General features: G+C 34.0%; 1 protein-coding gene across 4 annotated transcripts in view; it reads right to left on the bottom strand.

Moving 5' to 3' along the window:
* Window positions 1-3,131: 3,131 nt before the first annotated feature.
* Window positions 3,132-26,510, bottom strand: part of EPHA7 (EPH receptor A7) — a 194,550-nt gene continuing 171,171 nt past the window's right edge. For 2 of the 4 annotated variants that reach the window (XM_008263222.5, XM_008263223.5), the window contains exons 10-17: window positions 26,271-26,396; window positions 25,068-25,253; window positions 24,436-24,497; window positions 22,451-22,660; window positions 21,563-21,712; window positions 10,928-11,121; window positions 9,787-9,942; window positions 3,132-6,679 (exon numbers count right to left, since the gene is read on the bottom strand). In XM_008263222.5, coding sequence (XP_008261444.1) covers window positions 6,565-6,679; window positions 9,787-9,942; window positions 10,928-11,121; window positions 21,563-21,712; window positions 22,451-22,660; window positions 24,436-24,497; window positions 25,068-25,253; window positions 26,271-26,396 — 1,199 coding nt within the window. In that variant the 3' untranslated portion in view covers window positions 3,132-6,564. The remainder of the gene's footprint in view (window positions 6,680-9,786; window positions 9,943-10,927; window positions 11,122-21,562; window positions 21,713-22,450; window positions 22,661-24,435; window positions 24,498-25,067; window positions 25,254-26,270; window positions 26,397-26,510) is intronic. The other 2 variants (XM_002714589.6, XM_051854478.3) reach the window with 1 other exon arrangement.

The following is a 26,510-nucleotide window of genomic DNA, read 5'->3' as shown; positions in this document are numbered from 1 at the left end:
ATAAGGAAACAGATTTCAAGTTAGTTCATAGATACAATTCTAAAGATATACCCATCTCTCTCTCTTCTCTTCTCATTCCTCCCTGTCTGTTTTTAAAATTTTGTGGTAACATCTTTTAATTTACTTTATAATCACTGGCTTAACGCTCCACTAAATAAAGAATTCAACAAGTAGGAAGTAAAGACCACTGTTCAGCAAGACTACAGAAGAGATATAATTGCACTTTGTTCTTTTGACTCCACACTGAACCTAACCTAACAGGTACCCCTGTGCTACGAGGGAGCAATTGACATAACAGCAGTAACTCATGCATTAGCCCATGCTCATTTCTCAGGTCAAGCTAAGCATGTCTGTTCAGAGGTCAGTTCCTGTTGTTTCTCAATCGGGTTCTGGTGGATATATGTGGAGCTCAGTGTGCAACTGTAAAGGATCTAAGTGAAAACATGGAATTCCAATAGGGCATGGCCCGCAGAGCTCTAGCCCAGCAGATCCCTGAAAAACCTCCTGCAAATGTCAGAGCTGAAGAAAGGTGTGAGTTTCTTTCATTTGGAAGCAGTACATTTTAGCCTCAGATTCTGTCTTTTTTTTTTTTTTTTAATGTAAACTGTATGTATCTCTGGCAAATTGACAGAAGCATATCAGGTTTAACTTAGAATTCTCTGTTGTAATTTGCTCTGGAGGCTATGTTATCAGCACATAAGTCTCTAAGTGTCTTCAAATTCATGTCACATTTAAAAAGTCTTCTTGAGTTGTTTGCCTCATTTCAATGAATTGTGAAGTATTTTAAAAGCCTAAGATTTATACAAACACTACTTCTATGTAGTTTAATTTTATCTATTTGTTTTTCTAGAGTTGGCTGTCTAGTCATTCACTTTACTAAAATTTGGGCTATGCAGTGAAATGTTGGGCCTTGGGCACTGTATTTGTCCTTTGAGAAACTAAAATCAGCGTTACTTAAATGTGCCCATTTCTCCCTCTGGACATCTTTGAGTTAGATCTATGATTATCCACACATTGAAAAACACAATGCACGTTCATTACTTATATATAATCTATGAATATACCTAGTTACAGAATTTCAATAGAGACATAAAAAATCAACAAAGAAACCTGAGCTATTTCAAATAATGAACTGTAAGTTGTGAGTTATATCTGATGGAGCTCTATTTGCTATTTATGGAGGTTTAGAATACTAATGCCTCAATTGTTAGCACCACTAAGTTATGAAATTTAGGAATCCCTACTTCTGTTTAAAATTATAAAACACTAGACTAGTGCTACTTATTGCCACTTACTAAACTTTTTACAATAGTTCCAATTAAGTTGAATCAATTAATTACATTTATTTTAACCTCAAGGTCAATCAGAAGCAGTCTTTCATTATTTAATTACAGATTTAATTATATTCAATCACTCAACTTGAAAAAAATACCCTTTCAGTGCTTAATTCTAATGAGGCTCACAAAGCATTCCCACCGAAACATTTTGTTCTCCTGCGTATATTCTTCAAGCTATGCTAAGAAGCATTAGGTCGAAGAGTGACAGCAGTTAGTTGAGGGCTACTTCAGGGACAGTGACACAGGCTGTGAGGATGTGGTTCCTTTTATGGCAGTTTGAAGATTGCCAGTCACCTGCATTGTTGTTTTACCATTTAATACCTACAGTTCTGATTTTTGCACTTAGGAGTTTGACCACCTCTTTCATTTGAGACTCTCCCTTTCAGCAGCTTTCTTCAGAACTGTTACTGAATTTTCATTGCAGCTAGCAACATTAAGGTAGGAGATAAAGACTTCATGAAACAAATGTTACTGACATTTTACAATACAATTTTATATAATGTTGGAACATGTATGTCTTTAATAATGGCTTTATAATTTGGAGACATAATGACTTCTGATAGGATGATACATTCTTTACTACTTGCAAATCAAGAGTGTTAAGAAATAATTTGGTAATTTCAAGTATTTCCCTCAGTGTTACAGGCTATAATTACCACTGTATGACATTAAACAGATGTTGCATGTTACTTTTCTTGTCCTCCTTCATGTCTTCCATGTTTGGACACCACGTTATTCATTAGAATCTATGTCAGCAACAGACAGTAACAAGCCAGGATTTCAAGATTTTCTTTGAATTTCAGGTCAGACAAGCACGAGATAGGCAGGGATCACACCTCATCAGGCATTTGTCGAAGGTTTCATTTTCTTGAAACATGTTTACTTATTTGTTAAGCGTTTTTAGATATTAAGATGGTGATTCTGGGGACTGGGATTGTGGCACATTGGGTTAAGATGTGACTTAGGACACTCGCATCCCAGATGGGAAGGCGAGTTCATGTCCCTGCTATTCTGCTTCTTTCTGATCCAGCTTCCTTCTGATGCACGTGGGGAGCAGCAGATTGTGGCTCAAATACATGTGTCCTTGATACCCATGTGGGACCCAGGAGGGAGTTCCTGGCTCTTGGCTTCAACCTGACTAAGTCCTGCTTCTGGAGGCTGAATAGTAGTATAATTTCAATCTCCTCTCTCTCTCTCTCTCTCTCTCTCTGCCTTTCAAATAAATAAATAAATTTTAAAATTAAAACAAAATAAGCGGTGTGGAATAGGGAGTACTTGGTTCTCTTCCTTTCAGGTGCAGGTTGGAATGATCACTGAGCCAATGTTAAACAATTCAGACCAGACTTAAAACTTTCCTCATTTGCTCTGGAGTCTAAGTTCACACAGAATCTAGCATCCTAAATGCAAAAGTTCTCCATGTTGCTCTATGATATCAAATGCTTAAGATCTTTTCCCAGGCCCAATGACAAAATATTTTCTTTTTCACATCAGCATTCTTGTAAGTACAATGTGGTAGCTGTTTCAGGACGGAATGATACAACAAAAATTTTGACTAAAATGTATGATGGTCCGGATCTCTGAACACATAGTCTTATTTTTCTGCAGCAATTCGAGTAGGATTATGTCAGTATACAGCAAGAGGATGGAAAAAGTAAAGAATATTAATTTTGCTTTGATTTCTAATTGGTTCAATTGAAGCATTTCAATAAAACTTATCTTTTCATATGATACTGTGCAAGGAAATAAAGAATGCATAAGGGACATAAAGGAATTCACCAATGATTGCAGACAGGATTTTTCTTTACATTGTCTAATAGATTCGTTTATTATTTTAAGCTGGTAAAAAGAGACTTATGATTCGTGTTGAAGAAAGAGTTATTTGTGCTTGATACATTGAAGACACTGTTCAAAAGCAGTTTGTCCTTATAAAAGGATGACCCCTGTAGTAATTCTTAGGCAAGGAGGGACAAATTCAACCAACAAAATGCACATCTCGCCCCGAGTTCCCCATGATTTCTTCACATATAGCAAAAAAATACACATCAGTAATTTATTTGAACATGCACATCAGTGAGTAGCACAGATCTAGGCTACTCAGGAAACAAAAGGGAGAATATCAGCATTACCTAAATAAAAAAGAGAGGTGATTACACCGTTTTAATTTTCTTAAAAACACGGATAAGAGGAGCAATTAAAATATAGTCCTAAATAGTACTAGCTAATGTAGATTACATAAGTATACAATATGATTCAACTAATAGTGCTCTGACAAGCATAAACCACCAGTTCTAGTAAACAAGGCCCAGATTATTTGCTGAGAAAATGTTAGATTCGATGTAACAAAAGTTACTTTTATTTCAGTATTGAATGCAAAACACAAGTCAAGTGTGAAGACAGCGTTCTAAAAAAGGTGGCTCTATTAAAGCAAGGAGGCCATTTCCATTTGCGATTTTATAATTTTGGAGTACTATTTTTAATGTCTGTTTTTTCTACTTTTCCTCCCCTGAGCACTAATTTATAAAAAAAAAAAAAAAAAAGATTTCAAGGTGCAAGTTGTACATTCTTATCATTATACCATCTCATCTCTTTCTGGAAAAGAGCATTACAATCAGCATTACAATGTTAATTCTTTTCTCTTAATTAAATTTGTTTCACATACATGTATTTCAAAATCATAAAGTTGACTGAGAAAGCAAACCTACAAACGAGTGATGTCATCATACACTTCCTATTGTGCTGTGTGTCTTTCCCATCCCTTCTCCCCTTTCCCTGTAAAGAGCTGTAAAAAATTTAAGGCAGATGAGGTATATTGCTGAAGGAAAAAGTTATTTTTGAAAAAAACTCAAAAAAACTTTTATTCTGCCCTTCTACTCAAGAAAGACTACTCAACTATAAATCTAGTGCTAGAAAAAGCAGGAAAGACACCGTTTGCGTGTACCATACTATGTCTTCTATTTCTAGAATGGCTTTTTGTTAATTTAATTTTAATAGAAAAAATAAGCACCTTAAGCTATGAACAAGAAAAGAACTTCATTATTAGTGAGTCTAGAATCCAAACGGAATTAAGAACACTCACTCAAACTCTTTCATTCATTCTCACAAAGGCCAATGCTACTGATTAGAATTGTAAAGTGCTGTACTTAGTATAAACACTTGTATACACTGCAGACACTGAAAAATAACCCTCAAGCACATTGTGTTATAGTTCCAAAAATATATTTACAGTCTATTACAAAGATTACAAATGGAAGTGTCTAGGTGACTGTATTATGCTAATTAAAATTATTATACAGATTATTTTTTCCATAGGGACAAAAACATTTTAGTGAAATTAAAATGATTTTTAGTCAATCAAAAATAAATTAAAATATCAAATAACACTGTACAGTGATTTAAAAGAAAAAAAAGGGTGGGGAGGGGTTTGGGAAGCAATCCATTTGAGTTTTTCTATAGCCATCTTTGGTCCTAAATGTGGGAAAACACATTATGTAGCACTGAAAATACCTGTTCTTTTGTGATGCTCTGTAAGTAAAATAGAAAAATATAGTGCATTTTCAATGTATTCAGAGCTCACTACAGAGAAATGTGTGTACAAAACAAGACAGTATAAATAAAATTTACAAGTTTTACAAAGGAACATTTACAGATTTTTGTTTCTGTTATTTGTTTGCTTGTTTGTGGATGTCCACATGATCAAACAAGACCAATTATGACCGATCCCTGGGATCTTTCTCTATTAAAATCATTATAAACAGCCCAATTTTCTTTGGAAGTACAACAGTTCGATTCTGGGGTAGTTCATGATTTTCTTAAAAGCATTACTCAGAATATGTATACATTCCTGAAATAGCTATAAAGACACATTTAATTATTGCTTATGAAATTCTAACACAGTAATCAAATAATATGGTTCAATAAATAAAACTCAAAAAAAAAGTCAGACCACCTTTTCCTTCTAGGGTAAAAATAGTTCTTTCATTTAACAAGTTTCTTGCATCTGTGTTCACAAATAAAAGACATTTTTTGTTTAGTTTTGAACTACAATAGTAATATTCTGCAATAGTGATATTCTATGCAGCAAAAACTTTTGGGGGGGGTTGTGAAAATTGTGAACTGCCCTTTGTATCATGTGTTGGAGTTCTAATATAAAAATTATTTCCTTTCATATTTGGACTGCATTCAACAGAAAAGGATATAAAATATATGCCAACTATTTTTGCTAAATTTCCTAATGTTACAACACGGAAAAATCTTGCTGTGCTCAGATTAAATTTTAGTTAACACTGGATAGTTCTTGCTTTCAGAGACTTGCCTTCACCAACACTCTACATGAAGTGCTGTATCTCTTTATATATAGTCTTAAACCTAAAATTTGAGTTTTATTTTTATTAAATTCTGTCTAATAAAATCACTCTATAAACAATCTGTTAAAAGTGCCTTATAGTATTTATGGATCATTATTGCTTTTTTCATTGAAAAGATAGTGTGTTGTCTGATCTTTACAAAAAAATTTCTTTTTAAAAAATATCAGAGCTCTTGGCAACTTGCATTTTCTTGACTACCTGCCAATTAGCAAACAATATCAAAACAGCACTGATTAAACAGAATAAAATGGCACAAAAAGGATACCCATGTTCTGACAGAGATATATCTTCAACCATGCTATTGTTTGTTTGTTTTTTAATTTGAGATTCTTTCAAAGGTACCCAGTGTAGTAATATAATATTTCATAGATTTAACACTAAAAAGGTCCAAAGCTATAAACAACTTTCTAAAACAAAGTCCTTATGAAGAATAAACACAAATGATTTTAAAAAGGAATAGTCTGAAATCACATATTTAAGGAAAATATTTCATTGATTTTAACAATAAGATCATGATTTTATTTGACAAATATATTCTTTCTTAAATTCTTTATGTACATTTTAAAAAGTCTATAAGATAAAAAGGAGGTTAGAGAGCTCAAGGTGTTTGGATGTTTTTCAGGTAGTACTTTGTTTATTGTCACTGCTGTTTTCCTGGCCACCAGTGGTGGATCCTAAATTCCCTTTTTATATATTCTGGTGGCACTTAGGAGTTCAAGTCTATAGGTGCTTCTTCAATCTTCTCTTCACTGTAGGAAGGACCCAGGACATCAACTGTCTTCTAGCAGCATTCTATGAATACACTGAAGGCCAGCACTGTTCTCTCCCAGTCTGTAATCTCCCTTCTAGGGGAGAAATGCTTATCACACTTGAATGCCAGTTCCATGTAAATGCAGCATTTGTGCCCTCATAGTCTGAATGCTGCTCATGATTTTCTTTTGATGGCCAACGAGTGTGATCCCTAAACTCATCACATCCCTGAAAGAGACAAATGCATTTTTTATTAGATAACTTAGCAAGAATTTATATATGTCAAATTGTCACCAAGTATCCAATCAAGTAATCTGTTTATCTTAAGCTAACAGCTCTTTGTGTTGTTAGCCTAAGACGTGATCATGTTCTACATTAGGTCACGCTGGTAACATTATCAACCTGATTTCTTTCTAAAAAGCTAACTTCATAGACTTTCAATTTGTCACAATAGTTATTTTTGAGCTGATTAGAAGAAGTTGTTAAAGTCTTAAAAGTCATACTTAGTCTAAGTTTCGAAAATGTTATTCAAAATGCTGTACTCCTGGGACTAATTGGGGTTTACTTTTTTTTTTTTTTTTTAATTTGACAGGCAGAGTTAGACAGTGAGAGAGAGAGCCAGAAAGGTCTTCCTTCCGTTGGTTCACCCCCCAAATGGCCGCTACGGCCAGTGTGCTGTGCCAGTCCAAAGCCAGGAGCCAGGTGCTTTCTCCTGGTCTCCCATGTGGGTGCAGGGCCCAAGCACTTGGGCCATCCTCTACTGCCTTCCCGAGCCACAGCAGAGAGCTGGACTGGAAGAGGAGCAACCGGGACTAGAACCCGGTGCCCATAGGGGATGCTGGCACTGCAGGTGGAGGATTAACCAAGTGAGCCACGGTGCCGGCCCAGGGTTTACATTTTTTAAAGTTGAAAAACAGGACATAGTACAAATAGAAACATTTTTCTGGGACCTAGTGGAAAGACTTGGAAATAATTAATAATCACACAAAATGTTATGAGTGTATTATCATGCAGTAATTTTGACCATATTATTGGTTATACACCAGTATTTACTCTAGTTTATTTTAATCATTTGGCTACATATACAAAAAAAAACTGTTTTTAAAATGTGGAATATTGGGGGCCAGCTTTGTGGCATAGAAGGTTAAAGCCCCAGTTTGAAGTGCCAGCATCACATATGGGAACTGGTTCTAGTTCTTGATGCTCCTCTTCAAATCCAGCTCTCTGCTATGGCCTGGGAAAGCAGTAGAAGATGGCCCAAGTCTTTGGGCCCCTGCACCTATGAGGTAGATTCAGAAGAAGCTCCTGGCTCCTGACTTTGGATCTACCCAGCTCCTGCCGTTGCGGCCATTTGGGGAGTGAACCAGTGGATAGAGGCCTCTCTCTTTGTGTGTCTCTACCTCTTTCTGTAACTCTGTCTTTCAAATAAATAAAACTAAATCTTAAAAATTAAATAAAATAAAATGTGGAATACTTATGTTAATAGAAGATATTCAAGATAAGTTAACTATATCTGGTTATGTTTTTTGCTCTTCCTGATAATCAAAAGCTACATATTTACAGATGGCTAAAAAATACAGTATTATTGCACTGCAGTACTTAATAACAGTTGCTTGAGAAAAATAGTTTTTCGAGGTAAAGATATATTTCTTTGGAGATCCAAGTGTAAATATGCCAACTCCGCCCATGTGGTAACTACAAGAAAACTGATTAAGACAGCATGTACATTCTCAAGTTCAGGCACACGCCATTTGCTGATGAAATCCAGAAAAGAATATTTGATAGCTGGTTTGTTCTCATCTGAAAAATGTAAAATCCTTATCATAACAGTACATAAATAGGATTCCATAAATAGAACCTTGACAATTGTTTCTCATTTTCACATACACTGGCTAGGAGGGACTGCATCACCCATGAGATTTTTGCTGTAACCAAAGAAAATGAGGTTCAGACATATTAAATAGAAATTTACTGACACCACAAAGTCAATGATGGAACCAGAAAGGAAAATTTAGTTCTTTTAACTTAAATCTCATAGCAAATTTAAAAGTTGTTTTATTAGATCACTTGGCAGATTAAAAAAAGTGAAGCTGTCCATCACATACCTTCCAAAAGTAAGTCAAACTCTTAGCTACAGATTTATGTTTCCTTAAGCTTTAATTCCTTAGTTTCTTAAGTGTACTTACCTTTCTAAGTAAACATATTGGATGTCCTAATGGATTTTGGCATTATGTATAAAATTTTGAGATTTAAATGCCTAATAAAAACATGGTGCAAGTAATTGTCCTTTAAAATGAAAGAAGTATCTTCAGCAAACAGGAAGTTATATGATAGAATGGTTAGTGAAAGAGAAAAGCAACACTGAGTAGTGTTTAGAATAGCGATTTTGAGCCATATTGTCACTAGTTGAGTTAGCTTAGGAAGACATTTAAGTTCTTTGAGCCTTAGCCTCAGAGTTTGTAAAATGGGTATACAATCATTAGCTTAATAAAATTGTTGTTATGGGGGGTTTAAAATGTGTGTGCAAGGCAGCCTATCCTATTTAGCATAAAACTCAGCACATAATAAGCATTCATTAAAGAAATACTTTCTGCCTGATTTTGTTATTTGTCTCTCCTTTAATTTAAGGAAGACACCTAATGTATAACATATATTGTATAATGAATTCTTAAAAATAACCTCAGGGGAGGCAAGAACTTCCACGTTGCTTATGGCCTTGTCTAAATACTGATGAATTTGTGGATTCAAAAGACTTCCATAGTTTAGGCAGCTCATGTCAAGGGCCTAGGGTGATCACCAACATCATACATAAGAGTGCTAATTGTTAAATTAACAGTAAGAGTCACTGTGCACTAACTTCCCATGCAGGACCTCTGTCTTCAAAAAATTGTATTGTAACTATGTCTAAGTGCTCACAAAAGATGTATCATTCTTGCCTGCGCCTCTAAAGTTAATTAACTTTTTAAATAAAAAAAAAAAAAGTGAAATTAACTTCAAGATGCAAGGATAGGAGTATTTGTTGCAACTGTTGAGGAACAGCTTTTTTTTGTTTTTTGGTTTTTGGATTTTTTTCCGTGCAAATTATTGAACTCTTTACTTAGTATAGGGTTGGTCTTCTGTGTATAAAGTTAATCAGAAGCGGATCTTAGTGGAGAATTGTACTGGGAATGGGAGAGGGAAGTGGAAGAGGGGGTGGGAGAGTGGGTGGGAGGGCAGGTATGGTGAGAAGAATCACTATATTCCTAAAGTTCTACTTATGAAATGCATGAGATCTGTATTCCTTAAATAAAAGGTTTCTTTGCGGGGGGGAAATAACCTCAGAAGTTTAAGCTTACTCAATTGTCATCCTGGCCACCGATTCAAGGGAGTTGTAGCCAGCTGCTGTGAAGTTATCTTTATATCTTTCCATCTTAATAGCTTGTAGCCATTCTCCAACTGAACAAAAGGTAGTGAAGTCAGGAGTATTTTGATCCAGAAGAGGGCTTATTGGCCTTGATAAGAATAAAACAGAAAAGTAAATATTTTCATGAACTCTGTAAGAAAAAAAAATTACCTTGGCCAAGGGTATAAAATAGAATTAAATATTTGAATTGATATATACAATAGTATGTAAACATGTTAACAAAAACTTAAAGCATTCTGGTTGCCCAGTAAATACAAACTCTTGAGTTTATGTTTTATGTAGATATGTTGACTATCAGGTTGTTGCTTCCTAGTGTTTTCACATTAGCAGTAGTTGGAATCTGTGAATACATATTTGTTTGATTTTCCACACACTTGTCTGTGTTCTAACTTATTATGCCACAAGGATGCTATTGAGAATACTATGCATCTGTTGTACGGATAGAATCCTTGTGAGCAAGTTGGGATTAATACAACTCCACAAGTGCTTAACTTACTACCAATACAGACCAAAGCATCAGGTTTACCTGGCACCTAAAGATAAATTACTATTAAAATGCATTACGGTGGAGTAAGCCAAATGCAAAGAATGAACGGACTCTTTTCAACAGGTATACCTCTTTAATAATCTATTGAACCGCTTTTTAAATTTCAACTTAGAATAATCATTTTATTAAATAAATCAAAGCTAAATAATAAAATAGATAATAAATATGTAATAATAACAGCATCAAAAACTTAAGGCAACAAGTATCAAACCCAAGAATAATACTATCAGACTGAAAAAGGTAAAATGTCATTTTATGAAAATCCAGTTGAGAAATCTTTCTAAGAAATACATCTGGTGCTATCTATCATAATTTTGAAGAAAACAATACAATAATAATGAACATATTTTCGTTAAGAAGAATCAAGGTAAACCATTTGAAAAGCAAATAATTATGTAAGCATAATACCTGTTATATGGATTTGTATTTCAACACAGATCAGTAAGCCATTGTAGTGAGGATGAACAGACAGTGCACGTGAATATTTGGATTTCTTCCAGACTCTATTCCTGTAGGTATTCCTTACCTGCTACAGGTTCCCAGGGGTGTTTTCAGACTATTTGGATTTCGAATCATTTTGTCTAGAATTCCGACTATCTGCTCAAACTTTGGCCTTTCTGCACGCTCCTTCTGCCAACAATCCAGCATTAGCTGGTGAAGGCCAGCTGGGCAGTCCATGGGTGCTGGTAAGCGATAACCTTCTTCTATTGCTTTTATAACCTAATAGCCAAAAGGACATTAAAAATATTACTGACTGAGGTTCAATTATAATAAAACGAATTGCATGGTTGGCAAAATGATTTATCCAGATAAGAGGGAGGCACACTGCTTTGCAAAAGACTTAACTTACTTTTTCCAAAACATCCATAAATACTAAGCATGTTATTAAAGGGTGCATGAAGTGCAGGACATGATGACATTTCCTATTTAATTCGACAATAGGGAACAGCAATTAAATTCACCCAGGGTGAAGAAGATGGAAACATTTTTAATGTCATCCCAGAGGTTCTCAAATGGGAAATGTTATGGAACTTTATTTTATTTTATATATAGTTATGAGTGTATACATTTGCCCATGAATTTAAAAATTCTGTAAGTATTTAGAAAAAAGAAATTCTGAATTACACAGAATGAACCAAAAATCCAATTTTTTGTGAGTTAAAATGAAAGGTTTGAAGTACGCTATCAAAATATACCTATGTACTATGACAAAACATATTACTAAGCACTCTAATCTTACACATAATATAAAGATCAGTGTCCAGTGTTATAAGAGACAATGTTCTGCTGCAGTCAATTTAAACTGATTTATGAAAGGTGATTGGATCTTTTCCCAATTTCAAGTTCAGTGACCTCAAACTGGCAAATTGAAATTAGCTTAAAGGTAGGGGAAAAGGAAAGGGTCACACCAGGAAATTGGAAAAAGTTATTAATTAGGGTTTTCTCACTCACAGCACTGGTTTTTAAATTTTATCAGCATACCGCTGCCTATTTATATCTAATAACAGCCTGAGGTCCTGCTTACACCAAGTTCTGAATGTTAATGAAAATGAAAAACAGGTCTCCATAAATGTTTGTACATGGAAATCCAAAAGTCTGAAAGTTACTTATTCAGACTTGCTTTTTTTAAATTTATATTAAAATAAAAAATAGATCTTATAAATCAGAAATTGTTACAAATATGAGCAGCAAAGGGAAGATAACAGGAAGGCAAATAACATATATAAGGAGTAATTGCAAAATAAAATATTATTCAAGGAGAAATAACAAATCCTTTGACAGTGGTCCATACAATGGTAGTAGAAATGTAAGAAACTGTAAACATTTTTTTAGAAAGATGTAATTTTAAGTTTCTGGATAAAATAAGGGCAAAAGTAGGTAGACAAAAAGCTAGTTTTAAGTAATGTTGATGACCTTAATATTTTTAAAGAGACATACTTAGAGATGACATTCAATAATAACCAAATGAAAAGTAAAAGATTGTAGGATTAATGAAAAAGTAACTGGCATCAACAATATTTGCATAAAATATTCTGTATAAGAATAAAAACTATAAGAATCCATTTTTTTCTTTAATCTAAGAAAATTTATTTATGCATATTCATGAGTTTAAAAGGTAAATCTTTAAAATTTTCTAAGTAATAAACATTTACCCTGAATTCTCTCCTAACCACTAAGTTGTATTTCCATCAGTTTCTTAGATATCTTCACCTAATTTTCCATAGGTATCTCACATTCTATATATTTTAATTTGAATCTGTTATCCTCTCTTCATCCTTTTACTATTTCAATTATCAGCATGTCCAATCATTCCAGCCTTCTTTGCCGTATATGCACAGCCAGTAAGCTAACCACTTTCTGATGATTCTACTTTCTCAACACAATATATGTATGCAAAATAGTAGGAAAAGTCTTTGGCGAACTGATGAGATCATTATCTTAAAATGAAGTCTTTACAAAGTCTCACACCATGACAAATCTTCTTATATACTTTAGCACATTCAAAAATTATAGAGAAAATGTCTTAATTTTGTCTAGAACTCTGACTATCTGTTCAAACTTTGGCCTTTCTGCGTGCTCCTTCTGCCTTGATCAGTGTTGGTACTGAATGCTAATGGAAGTCATATGATTGAATTTCCCTATTTATAGCTACATAAGTACAAATGGTGACTATCACTGTCAACGTTCCTGTAAAATATCCCCTTTAAAAAGTTGTACGTCACACAAGCAAATATGTATGAATTGTAGCCCTACCAAGATCATAAATATACATGCATAGAAGACAGTCTATTTCAAAAAATCTGTTTTAAATATAACAAATTTCATGTGGTTTTGTGCACATGGTTTCTAGGAAAATAACTACTTGGATTCAAAAGTGGTATTTGCTAAACAATTTAGATAAATTGTCTAAATATGATCAGAGTCGGTGAACTCAGGGGGCTTCCATAGCCTTGGCAGCTCATGACAAGAGCCTAGGATGATTACTGACACCATAATGTAATTTTGGAAAGCAAGGTTAAATAAACAATAATTCAAATTGTGAATAAATAATTTGAAACAAATAAACTTTTAAAAATTTCATAGAATCAAAATGACCACACAATAGACAATGAAGAAGAGTTTTCCACTGGTGAAAGAGCTTTCTTTGTATTTGAGATTGCTTGTACTTCAATATATGCAGTTTCTCCCTTATTTGACAAAACTCCATTCTAATTCTCATAATGTTAGTTTAACCCTACTTCCCACCATCTGCTAATTTCTTCCCCTAACTTATTTCAGGTGTCCTGAAAGGGACAATGCAGGTAGAGTGATCTTTCCCTATTACTTTCCCTGCATATAGCTATTTAATGTGTAAATCTGAGTTTTATCATGGTCCTTCTAACATAATACTCTTCAGTAGCACTCTAAACTTTCATAATAGCACTTAGGATACAAGCTCTGAAGAAAATATATTCTTAAATTTCTTAAATTTTTGTGCCAATGCAAAAAGTATAGTATCATTAAATGACTCTAAGAATGAGTTAATGAATCTCTGTAGTGATCTTACTGAATTATAGAAGTTTGATGATCCTCACTCTTATAGCTGAGAAGCAATACTGATCTCAATACAAGATAAAAATTCTAGTTATATGGTGCATTAAAATTTTAATGCAGTAGCCACTATGGAAGTCAGTCTGGAGATTCCTCAGAAACCTGAATATAACCCTACCATTCAACCCAGCCATCCCACTCCTTGGAATTTACCCAAAGGAAATTAAATTGGCAAACAAACAAGCTGTCTGCACATTAATGTTTATTGCAGCTCAATTCACAATAGCTAAGAACTTGGAACCAACCCAAATGCCCATCAACAGTAGACTGGATAAAGAAATTATGGGACATGTACTCTATAGAATACTATACAGCAGTCAAAAACAACGAAACCCAGTCATTTTCAACAAGATGGAGGAATTTGGAAAACATCATGCTGAGTGAATTAAGCCAGTCCCAAAGGGACAAATATCATATATTCTCCCTGATCGGTGACAACTAACTGAGCACCAAAGGGGAAACTTGTTGAAGTGAAATGGACACTATGAGAAACAGTGACTTGATCAGCTCTTGTCCTGACGGTTGATGTACAATGTAATACTTTATCCATTTTAGTATTTTTTTTTGTTCTAGTACCATTGGTTGAACTCTGTAATTAACACACAATTATTCTTAGGTGTTTAAATTTTAACTGAAAAGTGATCCCTCTTAGGAATTTGGAAAACATTATGCTGAGTGAAATAAGCCAATCCCAAAGGGACAAATACCACTTGTTCTCCCTGATAGGTGACAACTAACAGAGCACCAAAAAGGAAACCTGTTAAAGTGAAATGAACACTAGGAGAAACAGTGACTTGATCAGCCCTCACCCTGACTGTTGATGAGCAACTTAATATGTTATCCCTCTTAGTATTTTTTTTTGTTTGTTCTACTTAATACTTTTGGTTGAATACTGTAATCAATACACAATTCTTCTTAAGTGCTGAAACTTAGCTGAAAAGTGATCGCTGTTAAATATAAGAGGGGAATAAGAGAGGGAAGAGATGTGCAATTCGGGACATGCTCAAGCTGACTTGCCTCAAACGGTAGAGTTAGAAACATACCAGGGGACTCCACTTCAATCCCATCAAGGTGGCATGTACTAATGCCATCTCACTAGTCCCAGTGATCAATTTCTGTTCACAATTGATCATAATGATAGGACTAAGAACCAAAGGGATCATATAAACAAGAATAGTGTCTGCAAATACTAACTGATAAAAAAAAAGGGGGCGAGAATGATCCAACATGGGAAGTGGGATACACAGCAGACTCATAGAATGGCGGATGTCCTAAATAGTACTCTGGCCTCAGAATCAGCCCTTAAGGCATGCGGATCCGGCTGAAAAGCCCATGAGAATATTTCAGGCATGGAAAGCCAAGACACTCTGGGGGAAAAAAAAAAAAAAAGGAAAGAAAGGAGGTACCTTTCTCTGAAGGGAGGAGAGAACTTCCACTTTGACCATGGTCTTGTCTAAATATGATCAGAGTCGGTGAACTCAGGGGGCTTCCATAGCCTTGGCAGCTCATGACAAGAGCCTAGGATGATTACTGACACCATAAACAAGAGTGTCAATTTGTTAAGTCAACAACAGGAGTCACTGTGCACTTACTCCTCAGTAGGATCTTTGTCCTTAGTGTGCTGTACATTGAGATTTAATGCTATAACTAGTGCTCAAACAGTATTTTTCACTTTATGTTTCTGTGTGGGAGCAAACTGTTGAAATTTTTACTCAATGTATGCTAAACTGATCTTCTGTATATAAAGAGAATCAAAAATGAATCTAGATGTGAATGGAAGGGGAGAGGGAGTGGGAAAGGGAAGGGTTGTGGGTGGGAGGGACGTTATGGGGGGGAAGCCATTGTAATCCATAAGCTGTACTTTGGAAATTTATATTCATTAAATAAAAGTTAAAAAAAATTTTAATGCAGTAGCAGTATATAAATAAGTAAAATGAGTATCAGAATGATATAACATATAAACTAAGAGATATTCCGCAATTAGAATGGAATTTTGAATTCCAAAACTGCCATTAATAATCACACCCAAACCCACTGGAGCGCTGATTACTTGCTGGGAACTCTTTGGTCTTTATAGAGCAGTTTGGTATCATCCAAGGTATATCCTTTGATGATAAACTGGACAATAGGAGCTGATTACGGACAAACTAAACTTCAAAATCATGCAGCTTTAATTTTCTTAGACTTCCAGAAAAAGAAAAAAAAACACAACATATCTGTTAAAGATAAAACTAACCATCACAGTAAATATCTACTGAATACTTACTATATGATTGGTACAGATTTATACTTAAATTATCTCATCTGACTTTAACAAAAACCTTATGAGGTATTATTACTACACTGATTCTAGAGACAATGAAATTCTATGCAAAAAGACATAAGGGAAAGGGCCAATATCACATGGTTGCCAATACAGGGGATAGATCTGACATGCAAGCAAATGTAAAATAACATAAGCGAACAGTTTTTACTACTTAGATGTAAAGCCTCGAGGCTGATGCTTAAGGGCTGGACTGCTGGCTCCCTGCTTGCCCATGTTCTAAAGCATAAACTGCTTCGTCCTGATCTCCACTTTTGCAGAGCAGGAGGAACTGGGTCAGGCTAGATCTAATATCAGCACCATGTACCTCAAGGACCACCATTATGAAACAAACCTTGGCACCTGAGACCAGAGAACAGAGACCTACAGCTGTTTCATTATTTCCCCACACCAGCACCCTCTTCCTTGTAGCCCCTCACCCAGCAGAGTGGAAGTCCTTGTGACTCCAATGTCTGCTAGACTCTCATTTGTTGAAAGATTAAATGTGCTCTTTCCTGCACCCCTAAACCTTGTCTTCCTTATTTTGATTTGGCACCAGGAATAGAAACCAACTCTCAGTGACAGACACACACTATCTTACCAGAGTCCATGCTGTTAGGAATGAATTATACTTTTGGATAGGAAAATAAAAAGCACTATTTTCAAACAATTACAATACTTGGAAACAGCAAAGTGCACAGGTAAAATCACTGAATTTCAATTTCTTAGAGGATTATGTAATTACTCACTGAATTCATTTAAAATAGCTTTCTAGGAAATTATTAGAAACCCTTGAAATTGTCTTCCCAGATCTAGTCTTAGTACAAATAAAAATAAATAAATAAATAAATAAATATCAAAGAAAAACATGCACAGGCAATTCTACATCAAGATCTCAAAGGCACAGGGTGAGAGTAGGGTGTCATAACATATTTAAAAGACTGCAGGGATGCAACAGGGACCGCCTTTTGGTACATGCTTTCAGGAAATACCTAGCAGTGAGGACAAGAGTTACTTAGTGATAGGTGTTTTCATAATATTCCCTGTTCCAATGTAGTTAAGAAAAAGAGGAACACAGGAAGGCCTTATGAAAATGGGCCTGTTGGCCGGCGCCGTGGCTCACTAGGCTAATCCTCCCCCTGCGCCACCGGCACCCCAGGTTCTAGTCCCGGTTGGGGCGCCAGATTCTGTCCAGGTTGTTCTTCTTCCAGTCCAGCTCTCTGCTGTGGCCCGGGGAGGCAGTAGAGGATGGCCCAAGTGTTTGGGCCCTGCATCCGCATGGGAGACCAGGAAAAAGTACCTGGTTCCTGGCTTCAGATCAGATCGGCACAGCACACTGGCCTTAGCAGCCATTTGGGGGGTGAACCAATGGAAGGAAGACCTTTCTCTCTGTCTCTCACTCTCTAACTCTGCCTGTCAAAAAAAAAAAAAAAAAAAAAAAAAAAAAGGGCCTGTACAAAGCTTTGGCCGTTGAGGCCATCTGGGTAGTGGACCAGCAGATGGAGAGATGGAGGACCTCTCTCTTTCCCTTTGCCTCTCCTCCCTCTTTGTAACTCTGACTTTCAAATAAATAAATGAATCTTTTAAAAAAAAGAAATAGAATTAAAAAATAAAACTTATTAAAAAAGAGAAAGAAAATGGGCCTGTAATCACTTAAAATAGGATATGCTTGTGTCTATCCTCTGCACAAAGTTCATTTTAACTTCATTGGCCTCACAATAGCATTACTCACATTTTATACAATTAAATTCATTTGATTCCACTTACATGGTTTCGACAATATTTTATCAAATAAAATCACAATTTGTTTCTATCTCAGTACAAAAAAATGTAGTTGTAAATCAGTGATGACCTCTAAAATGAGAAATAGCCCACAATTTAGCTGAGGATAAATGTAGTTATTACACTTCAAAGTTTTTAAATGTACTTTCCATGAATGACTTTAAAGAATCATCTTGTTGTCCTGTCTTTTTATGGGAACTTAAATCTTTTATCATCTTTGTTATTACAAAAAGTAAAATCAATATTTATTGGTTCTGTTTTGAGTAAGAAGAAAACAATTTTTGTTGAATACTTTAAACAGAAAAAAATCTATATGACCAAGATTTCAAAATGTCCTTACTTAAGAGTAAATCTCTAATTGTACTTTTCAAATTATAAATTCAGTTAAAAGATAGTTGTCATGCAAGACAAAAGAGTAATTTCAATTTTTGCATTTTTTATTATGTCTGACTACATTTACTTGTAGCAAGATTTTTCATTGAAAGAGAAATAATGGAAAGAGCTAAGTATTTGCTAAAGATCTGTGAGCTCCTGGTACACATGGATATTTCTCTGTGTGTATATGAATATATTGTATTTTTCAGGTAAGGTTGGCTTTATTAGATTTTTCAGAACAATGAAAGTTAGATATTTATTTGGAAAGCTTAGCCTCTCGATTTTACCAGCAAAAAATTAAATTCAACTACTATCATTTCAGGTAAAACTCAAGAAAGTTAGAGTGCATAAGAAAACACAAACAAGTGCCCAATCAAGTGTTAATCAAATGATAACCTATTTGGATAAGGGTCTGGTCACGCACATATATATTATCTTTTCCCAGGTTTTTCTTGTTCTTAGACTTTGCCCAGAATAAAACTAAAGCCTTGTGACAACTATCTAACTTTTTATTTATTTACTATGATTACAGAAACCTCATATTATTCACCATTCAGTCTGGAATTTTGTGGACTTGCTTAGAAATGTAACCACCAATTTATATCTTGTTTTCAAGGTATCTTATGAAAAGTTCAAAAACCGAGGTATTTGAGTCTGAGGGCTTTCAAAAATTCCTAATAAATTTCTCATAACTAAATTTAAAAAAATATTAAGTGAATTGGTTCACTCAATTTACTCATTTAGGCTAATTTTTTTAAAAAAATTGAATATATCTGAAAAATCTGATAAAAGCAACCTTACCTAAAAAATATAATATATTCATATACAAACACAGGAATAGCCACATATATCAGGGACTCACAGATCTCTAAGTCTTCATAAATTTCTACTGTTGACTCAAATTTAAAAAGCTTTCATCTATAAAATTTTATCCCAGAATATTTGAATTATAGTTTTTCTCCAACTGCTTATTGAAAATTAAACATATAATTATTCAAATAGTAGTTTAACAACATAGTTATAATGTAATAAATATTACCCAATGAAAAGAATGTTACTCTTCATTTCACTACACAAATTGAGCTATGTGGATAATCTTTAACTTCACATACTTGTGTCCAAATGTAATAAGTATTTCAGATCTTCAAAATGACAAAAAGGGACAGTGTTAAATATTCCAGGTCAGAATTTAACAGCACTATACACATAATTTTATCTGATCAACAAAAACATTTGTCAATTCTTAGTATAATAATTCTACATTTATATGTCTATTTTTAAAGACAAAATCAAGAAATAATATTTAAAGAATTTTAAAAATTAAAATTAGAGATGTTTTCTCTCTCTTAACTATTTATATTATTTATTTTTGGGAGTTAACTGAACTTTGAATTTAAGTCATCTTATATTCTTGTCAGTCCCCCTTTATATTTGAGTCTACTACAGAAGGAAGGTGTCAAAAGAAATGAAACTCTATGGAGTGTCTAGGGAATGTAAATATTTCTCTTTCTCTGCCCCAAGGATTTGTTTGCCCACATTTTGACAGTCCATGAAATCTTTGACACTGAGACCTGTCAAATATTAACAACTTTGCCTCTGCCAAACAGACTCATCATTTAGACTTTCATCTTTGAAAAACAAACAAACAAACAAAAGAAAAACAAATGAAAAAAGTTGCATATTACCACTTACCACTCAACCCAAAATATCAAAAGATTTACTTGATTTAAAACCTTCCTACTTTCAGGCCAAGAACTTTTAAACAAAAGGATAAATGTAGACAAACATCCAGAAAATAGCCTTACCAACAACATTTAAACAGTTTCATTTTAGTTGTCTAAAAATAACTATTTACCAGTTCTAAGAGCTAGAGGAACTTGATGTAGACATTTCTAAAATTACAAAGAGAATATTTTAGTACTACAATTTTCCTAATCTCTTTTCGAAAGAATTCTAACTGCAGTCAGCTTCTGTTTATTATACTTCAGAAGATAACTACTTCCAACCAATTGTTAGTCGCATCCTTTTTCTAAATGGTAATGTTCATTTTTCCTTAAATACTACTTATTTTTTACTCTACTCCTTAAAAGTTTGCATTCTCATCATTCTGAAACTATTTCAAAACAGGCTTTCATCCATTCGCCCTGACCTCATCTTCATTTCTAATCACCACCACTGTATTGCATCTCTGTTGCAGAAGGCTGAGTCCTTTCAGTTGAGCTGCCTACTCCTTATTATACCTCCTCTTGGCATTCCAAGGTGCTCCCTTGGGGACCTCTTTCATCAGTTATGAACCAAAGTCTTCTCCATATTTTAAGTTCAACCCCACTACTTTCCTAAGTTCTATACTTGTTCTACATTATCTAAATTTCACTCACATTTTTAAGGGAATAAACTATTTAAAACTGCCAATATTTGAATGTTTTTGACCTAGGAAATTTGCAATTTTATAAAGTTCAATGTAATAAAAAGAAATATTCACTTGACCTTATGTCTCATTGTTTTATAGATGGTCTCTTGTTACACATATGAACTAACATCAGCTTCTTTTCTCAAAGGGTAACATCATATTTTGTCCTGGTCCAATCTCATGACCTATAGTTTTTATTAATTCTCTAGGGTATACCCACTGTGATTCTATTCTAAATATCACCATGTAACACTTACTGATCAATGTTTATCATGAAGTTTAGACTGTCCCGTGGTATTAAAATTTAATGAAAGCTGTCAACAATAGATAATTTCAACAGATTTTTTAGAACATTAAAAAAAGAAAACTTCAATGAAAACAAAAGGAATTCCCTTCCTCTCCACAAATAAATCTTTTACTTTTGTAATTCTACCACTAAGATTGGGCAAGCACATTACTATTTTTATTAAGGAGAATATATGCTTTATAGGCTTGATTATGTGGCAAAAAAGTAATTTTTTAAAAATGAAAATCAAAATAAAATTAATAGAACCACTAATTTATTGTAATTACTGTTGACACTTATGGTAATAATTGTGGTTAATTAAGTAACCATATTTTTCTAACTCTATCAAAAATTCTTCTTAATGAGCCTTTATCTACATAATCCAATAATAATGAATATGTAGTGTAACACCTACATCTTGATTTGACATGTCCCAATAAGGTCGTTCTCCATAAGACATAACTTCCCACATGACTATTCCATAGCTCCATACATCACTGGCTGATGTGAATTTCCTATATTGGATGGCTTCAGGTGCTGTCCATCTTACTGGAATTTTTCCACCCTGTTATAAAAAGAAATTGACATTTAAAATATGTATAATAACTTACAAATCATTTATGGCTACACCATAAAGCTACCATGATATATTTGTCTATCTGGCAGTGATTCATCAGCACCAGGTTTACCAGTCTTAAATCTCCGTAAGTATATTTTAAGTTACAAATCTACTTTTTTTTTTTTACAAATAATTACAAGTTCTCATTTTAAGACAACTGAACTTAATGGGCCCTCTGTGGTCCTAGGGCTACAATCTAATGAAAAGAAAATGACAAATTAGTCATAGCTACTGAATGAAATAGCAGGAATTTAAATGAAACTTTATATATTTCCCTTTTTCTAATATCTCAAATCTTTGAAGAACCAGTGCAGTTAATGTTCTTTAAACATATTTAAAATATGGCTATATTTTCCTGCTACAATTATAAGGTAGTAACTTGAAATATGTGTAACAACTTGAACCATCACTGGCTTCCTCCCAGGGTGTGCCTTAGCAGGGAATTGCTGGTTATTTGAACATCCCAATATAAGCTAGGAATGTGCTCACTCTTACTAGTTCCTTCCAAAACTGCATATAGCTTGAAAAAACAACAATATTTCCAACAAGGGGAAAAAACAGCAACCACAAAAAGCTAAGAGCCATTTGCATTTTTTTCTCCTGTTTAGTTTTGCATTAGTGAGACCTGTTTCCTTGGGAGGAAAATGTTAGGAATATGAAGTGTAGTAAGAGATGTTTTCTTACAGTAGTTGTATAGACAGCTTCTGGATCATCCTCTATAACCCGGGACAGGCCAAAATCTGACACTTTACAAACAAGATTGCTGTTGACAAGAATATTACGAGCTGCAAGGTCCCTGTGAACATATCCCATATCAGCCAAATATCTCATTCCAGCAGCAATTCCTCTTAGCATTCCTACTAACTGAATTACTGTAAATTGACCATCATGTTTCTGCAGGAAGACAAAACAAAAGTCCAGTTGAGTGTACTTTTAAAGGTACAAAAGTCAAGATGAAGATGGGTTGAATATTTGTCTTTTAATATTGTGAAACAGCATATAATCTATTTTCTATATAATACAGACATTTGTGGACAAATAACATTTTAACCTGATAAGTAAAATAAGAATTCTAGCAATCATTTAGACATTAATTTAGTACTTATAATGTCTTATTATATAACATATACATATGTGTGAATGTGTGTGTGTGTGTGTGTGTGACTGAGAGAGAGAGAGAGAGAGAGAGAGAGAGAGAGAGAGAGAGAGAAATACTCCCATTTGCTAGTTTAGGCTTCAAATACCCACAATGTCTATGGCATGGTCAGGCTGAAGCCAGGAGCCAACAACTCAGTCCAGGTCTGTCATGCGGGTGGCCAGAATTTATCTTTGTTCCACCTTATTATGCTGTCTCCCATCACTGTTACACGAAATTGGAATTAGGAACTGAAGGCCGGTATTGAGCTCAAACACTCTGATATATGACATGGGCAGATTGACTACTGTCTTAAGTGCTAGGCCAAACTCCTGTCCCTAATTTGGCATTAAATATCAACAGACACAACAGTTATTTTTGAGAATTGAAATGATAAAAGTTCAAAAGTATATACTAATTTTTAAGTCAAAGTTAGGGAAAAGAATACCCCAAAATCATACCCTTGACAGGCAAGTATATTTTCAACTTATTGCTAAAAAATTAGATAAAAGTGAGTTTTATATATATATATATATATATATATATATATACACATCCATTAAGTTTTTTCTTCAAATAGTAAAAAAAGGAAAGGGAAAATATTTGATTCAAAATAAAGGAAAACTAAGAAGTAGAACATAATTATAGTGACTGTTTTCATTTGATTCCTTTCTTTATTTTGCTTTTGGTATGACTAATACTTGCAAAAAAGATTCTCTAAAATAGATGTACTAAGAAATAGGAAGAGAACTGTTTGCAATGAGATGGGCTAGTACATATTTTTAACTCATTTTCTTAACTCACTGATAACTCCTCCTGAATACAAACATGTTTTACTGCCAATGGTGGTTCGAATTAGTGAGCTTCCTAAATAATATTCCAGAGATCTGATGGCTTTTCATCACAACAATAAAAATTTCTTTAAATCCTCACTGCTCATAAATCTAGCTTAAAAGATCATTCTTAATCTTTAAAAAAAAATGCATGACCTCTTATTCCAAAATATTAACCTGTGTTAGATTAGGTTTTTTATACATGTAGGATTGATCACTTACAAAAAAATCATAGGCTATTAATAAAAAATAATATCAGTAGTTGTACTTTTTAGGCATGGTGTTCATTTAACAATATAACAGAAACAGTCCTAAAGAGCAGAGTTGGGATCACAGTACCAACATTGAATGGCCTTCTCAGTTTTAATCTTCTCTATATAAGCTCCATATTTCACTTAGGATTGTATAAGACGTTCTGCAACAAGCATTCCAATCACAGGGCTTCCGTTATCTTTTGTACTTCAGTTAACAATATTAATGGAAACTTCTTTTAAGCCACATTGTATCACTTAAGTATCTGATAGATTCTAATGTAATACAGTCTTGAAATCTGTTTATTATTCTGATTTTCAAAAATAATCTTCTGATCTCTTATTCAAGTTTTCAGTGTTTACATTTTACACTGCAAAAGAAAAGTTGATGCAATTGTACTGATATTATGTGTAGTATATTTAGACAGGGAGAATCATTTTAGTACTTACCCTGAGAAATGCATCTAGGGCTCCATTTTCCATGAATTCTATTACAATCATGACTGGTTTCCCTAAAATTAAAAAAAAGAAAAGAACCCAAAAAGTTATTTCCAAAACTGTAAGCTAAATGTTAGGGTTGTTTCCTCTTCCATTCTCATTTCAGTGTTCTGAAGGGCTGAATGGGGAAGAGATTAGTGTTCTGATGTTTTTAGTGCTGCTTCTGTGTTCAAAGCGTCATTCAAAGCCTGCTTGCATCACCATCATGATTTGTAATGTAAACCATTCACATGACAGTCAACATGTTCTTCTGAGCTGTGTTTTGTGAGAAAAAACTCACAGAAAATGACATCTTATATTAAATATAAAGAGTGAGCAGTATCACTTTTAACATTTTTGAAGTTAAATATAAAAATTTGTCAGTCATTCCGTCTATCTGGTTCATTTTTCAGTCCAAATCCTACATGCATTATTTCTGAAGATTTTTACCCTGAGGTGGCAGCATAAAAGAAGAATTGTTTTAGTTAGTTACATACCAAGAAAAAGTACATTCATTAAGATAAGGCAATATGTCCACAATTTGATTTACTTATTATATACACAATAATAATTTCTGGTAAATGAAAGATATAGCCAATATCTACCTCTTGTAACAACCCCTTCCAAATGGACAACATTTGGGTGATCAAACTGGCCCATGATGCTTGCTTCACACAGAAAGTCTCTCCTTTGTTTTTCTGTATAACCAACTTTCAGGGTTTTTATGGCCACAGCAACATCTCTTTTCCCTGGAAGTTTCAAACGCCCACTGCAGACTTCTCCAAATTCTCCTGAATTAATGGAACAAGCAGATACATGTTAACTTCTCAACTACTTCTTTTCTTAAAAGTAAGTTAATTTTTTTAAGTATTAAAAAACTAATAAATTTTTTTTTCATAAATACTTTGCAAATATTCTTTAGGTTATTTTGAGCACATTCCTATGGATAAATGATTCTATTTCTGAAACAGAATGAAATTCAATATGAAAAAAATGGTTAAGTGAAATGAACACCCAAGAATATATTTTAGCTCTTTTGTAGAAGTTAAGCTTCCCTAAACTGTCTATTACACAGGCTACTATCTTCCAACTGGATTAACAAATACTCTTTCAGAGTCAACATTTAAATTTGAAATACATTGCATAACCTATACTGCTTACTAAACCATAAGGGCACATTAGCAAATTCTAAATGTTGCTACTGCTTTTAAAGTTTTAGAATCAAATATTTATTAAAGATTTAAAAGTCTAGAAATTATGTGCACTCTGTCTGCTAGATTTAAAGGACTTGAATCTAAAAGTGTGCAATTATTATGAAAGTACATTGTACACATGGAAATAACATTCCATTTAAATAATTCATACATGTTAATTTTCTACATAGATTTCAAATGAAATAACAGATAATTCTCTACAAATCCAAGAAAAAGAGATAAAAGCCAAAGTTTGGCAAGAAAATAGTACATCAAAAGGGGAATAAATATCCCAGCAAATTCAGGATAATTTTGACTTTTAAGCTATACGAAGTATTTTCCTGAATAGTAGGCCAGAACTATCATAAAATGTTTAGAACAATATCTCAAAAATCCCAACAGAAAAACACATATATACAGATTCTCTGCTCCATGCTTCTTTTTCACTTTTTCCCGTAGGATTTCATAAACAAGTACAGCCTCATTGCTTCCAACAGTTCAGGTAAATGCAAAAGTTCTATACTTGAGGTATAATTATTTGCTTGTCATTATGATGTATGACTTTCGATCTTGGCTAAATGGAACAGCCGAACAAGGAAGCTACAACAGCCTTACCTGCACCAATCACACGCTCAATTTTAATACAGGAGGCATCTAGCTCCTTGGCGAATTGATGGACAGCTCTATTTGGGTCCTCATAGGTTTCAGGGTCAATGTAGGTTTTGGTGCCTGGAAATTTAACTGTAATGATGTAAGAAAGCATGACTGTGATGAAGCAAAGCACTTATTGTGCAGTCAGCCCAGGAATTTCATTATGCAGAGTGCTCCTTGGAACAGTGAACTTGCTTCCACATC

The sequence above is a fragment of the Oryctolagus cuniculus genome, chromosome 5 (genome assembly GCF_051225735.1).
Source record: "Oryctolagus cuniculus isolate XC-2025 breed Fujian yellow rabbit chromosome 5, ASM5122573v1, whole genome shotgun sequence".
In the NCBI taxonomy this organism is placed as follows: Eukaryota; Metazoa; Chordata; class Mammalia; order Lagomorpha; family Leporidae; genus Oryctolagus; species Oryctolagus cuniculus.
The sequence above is the reverse complement of the archived record's forward strand: the minus strand, read 5'-3'. Positions and strand labels throughout refer to the sequence as shown.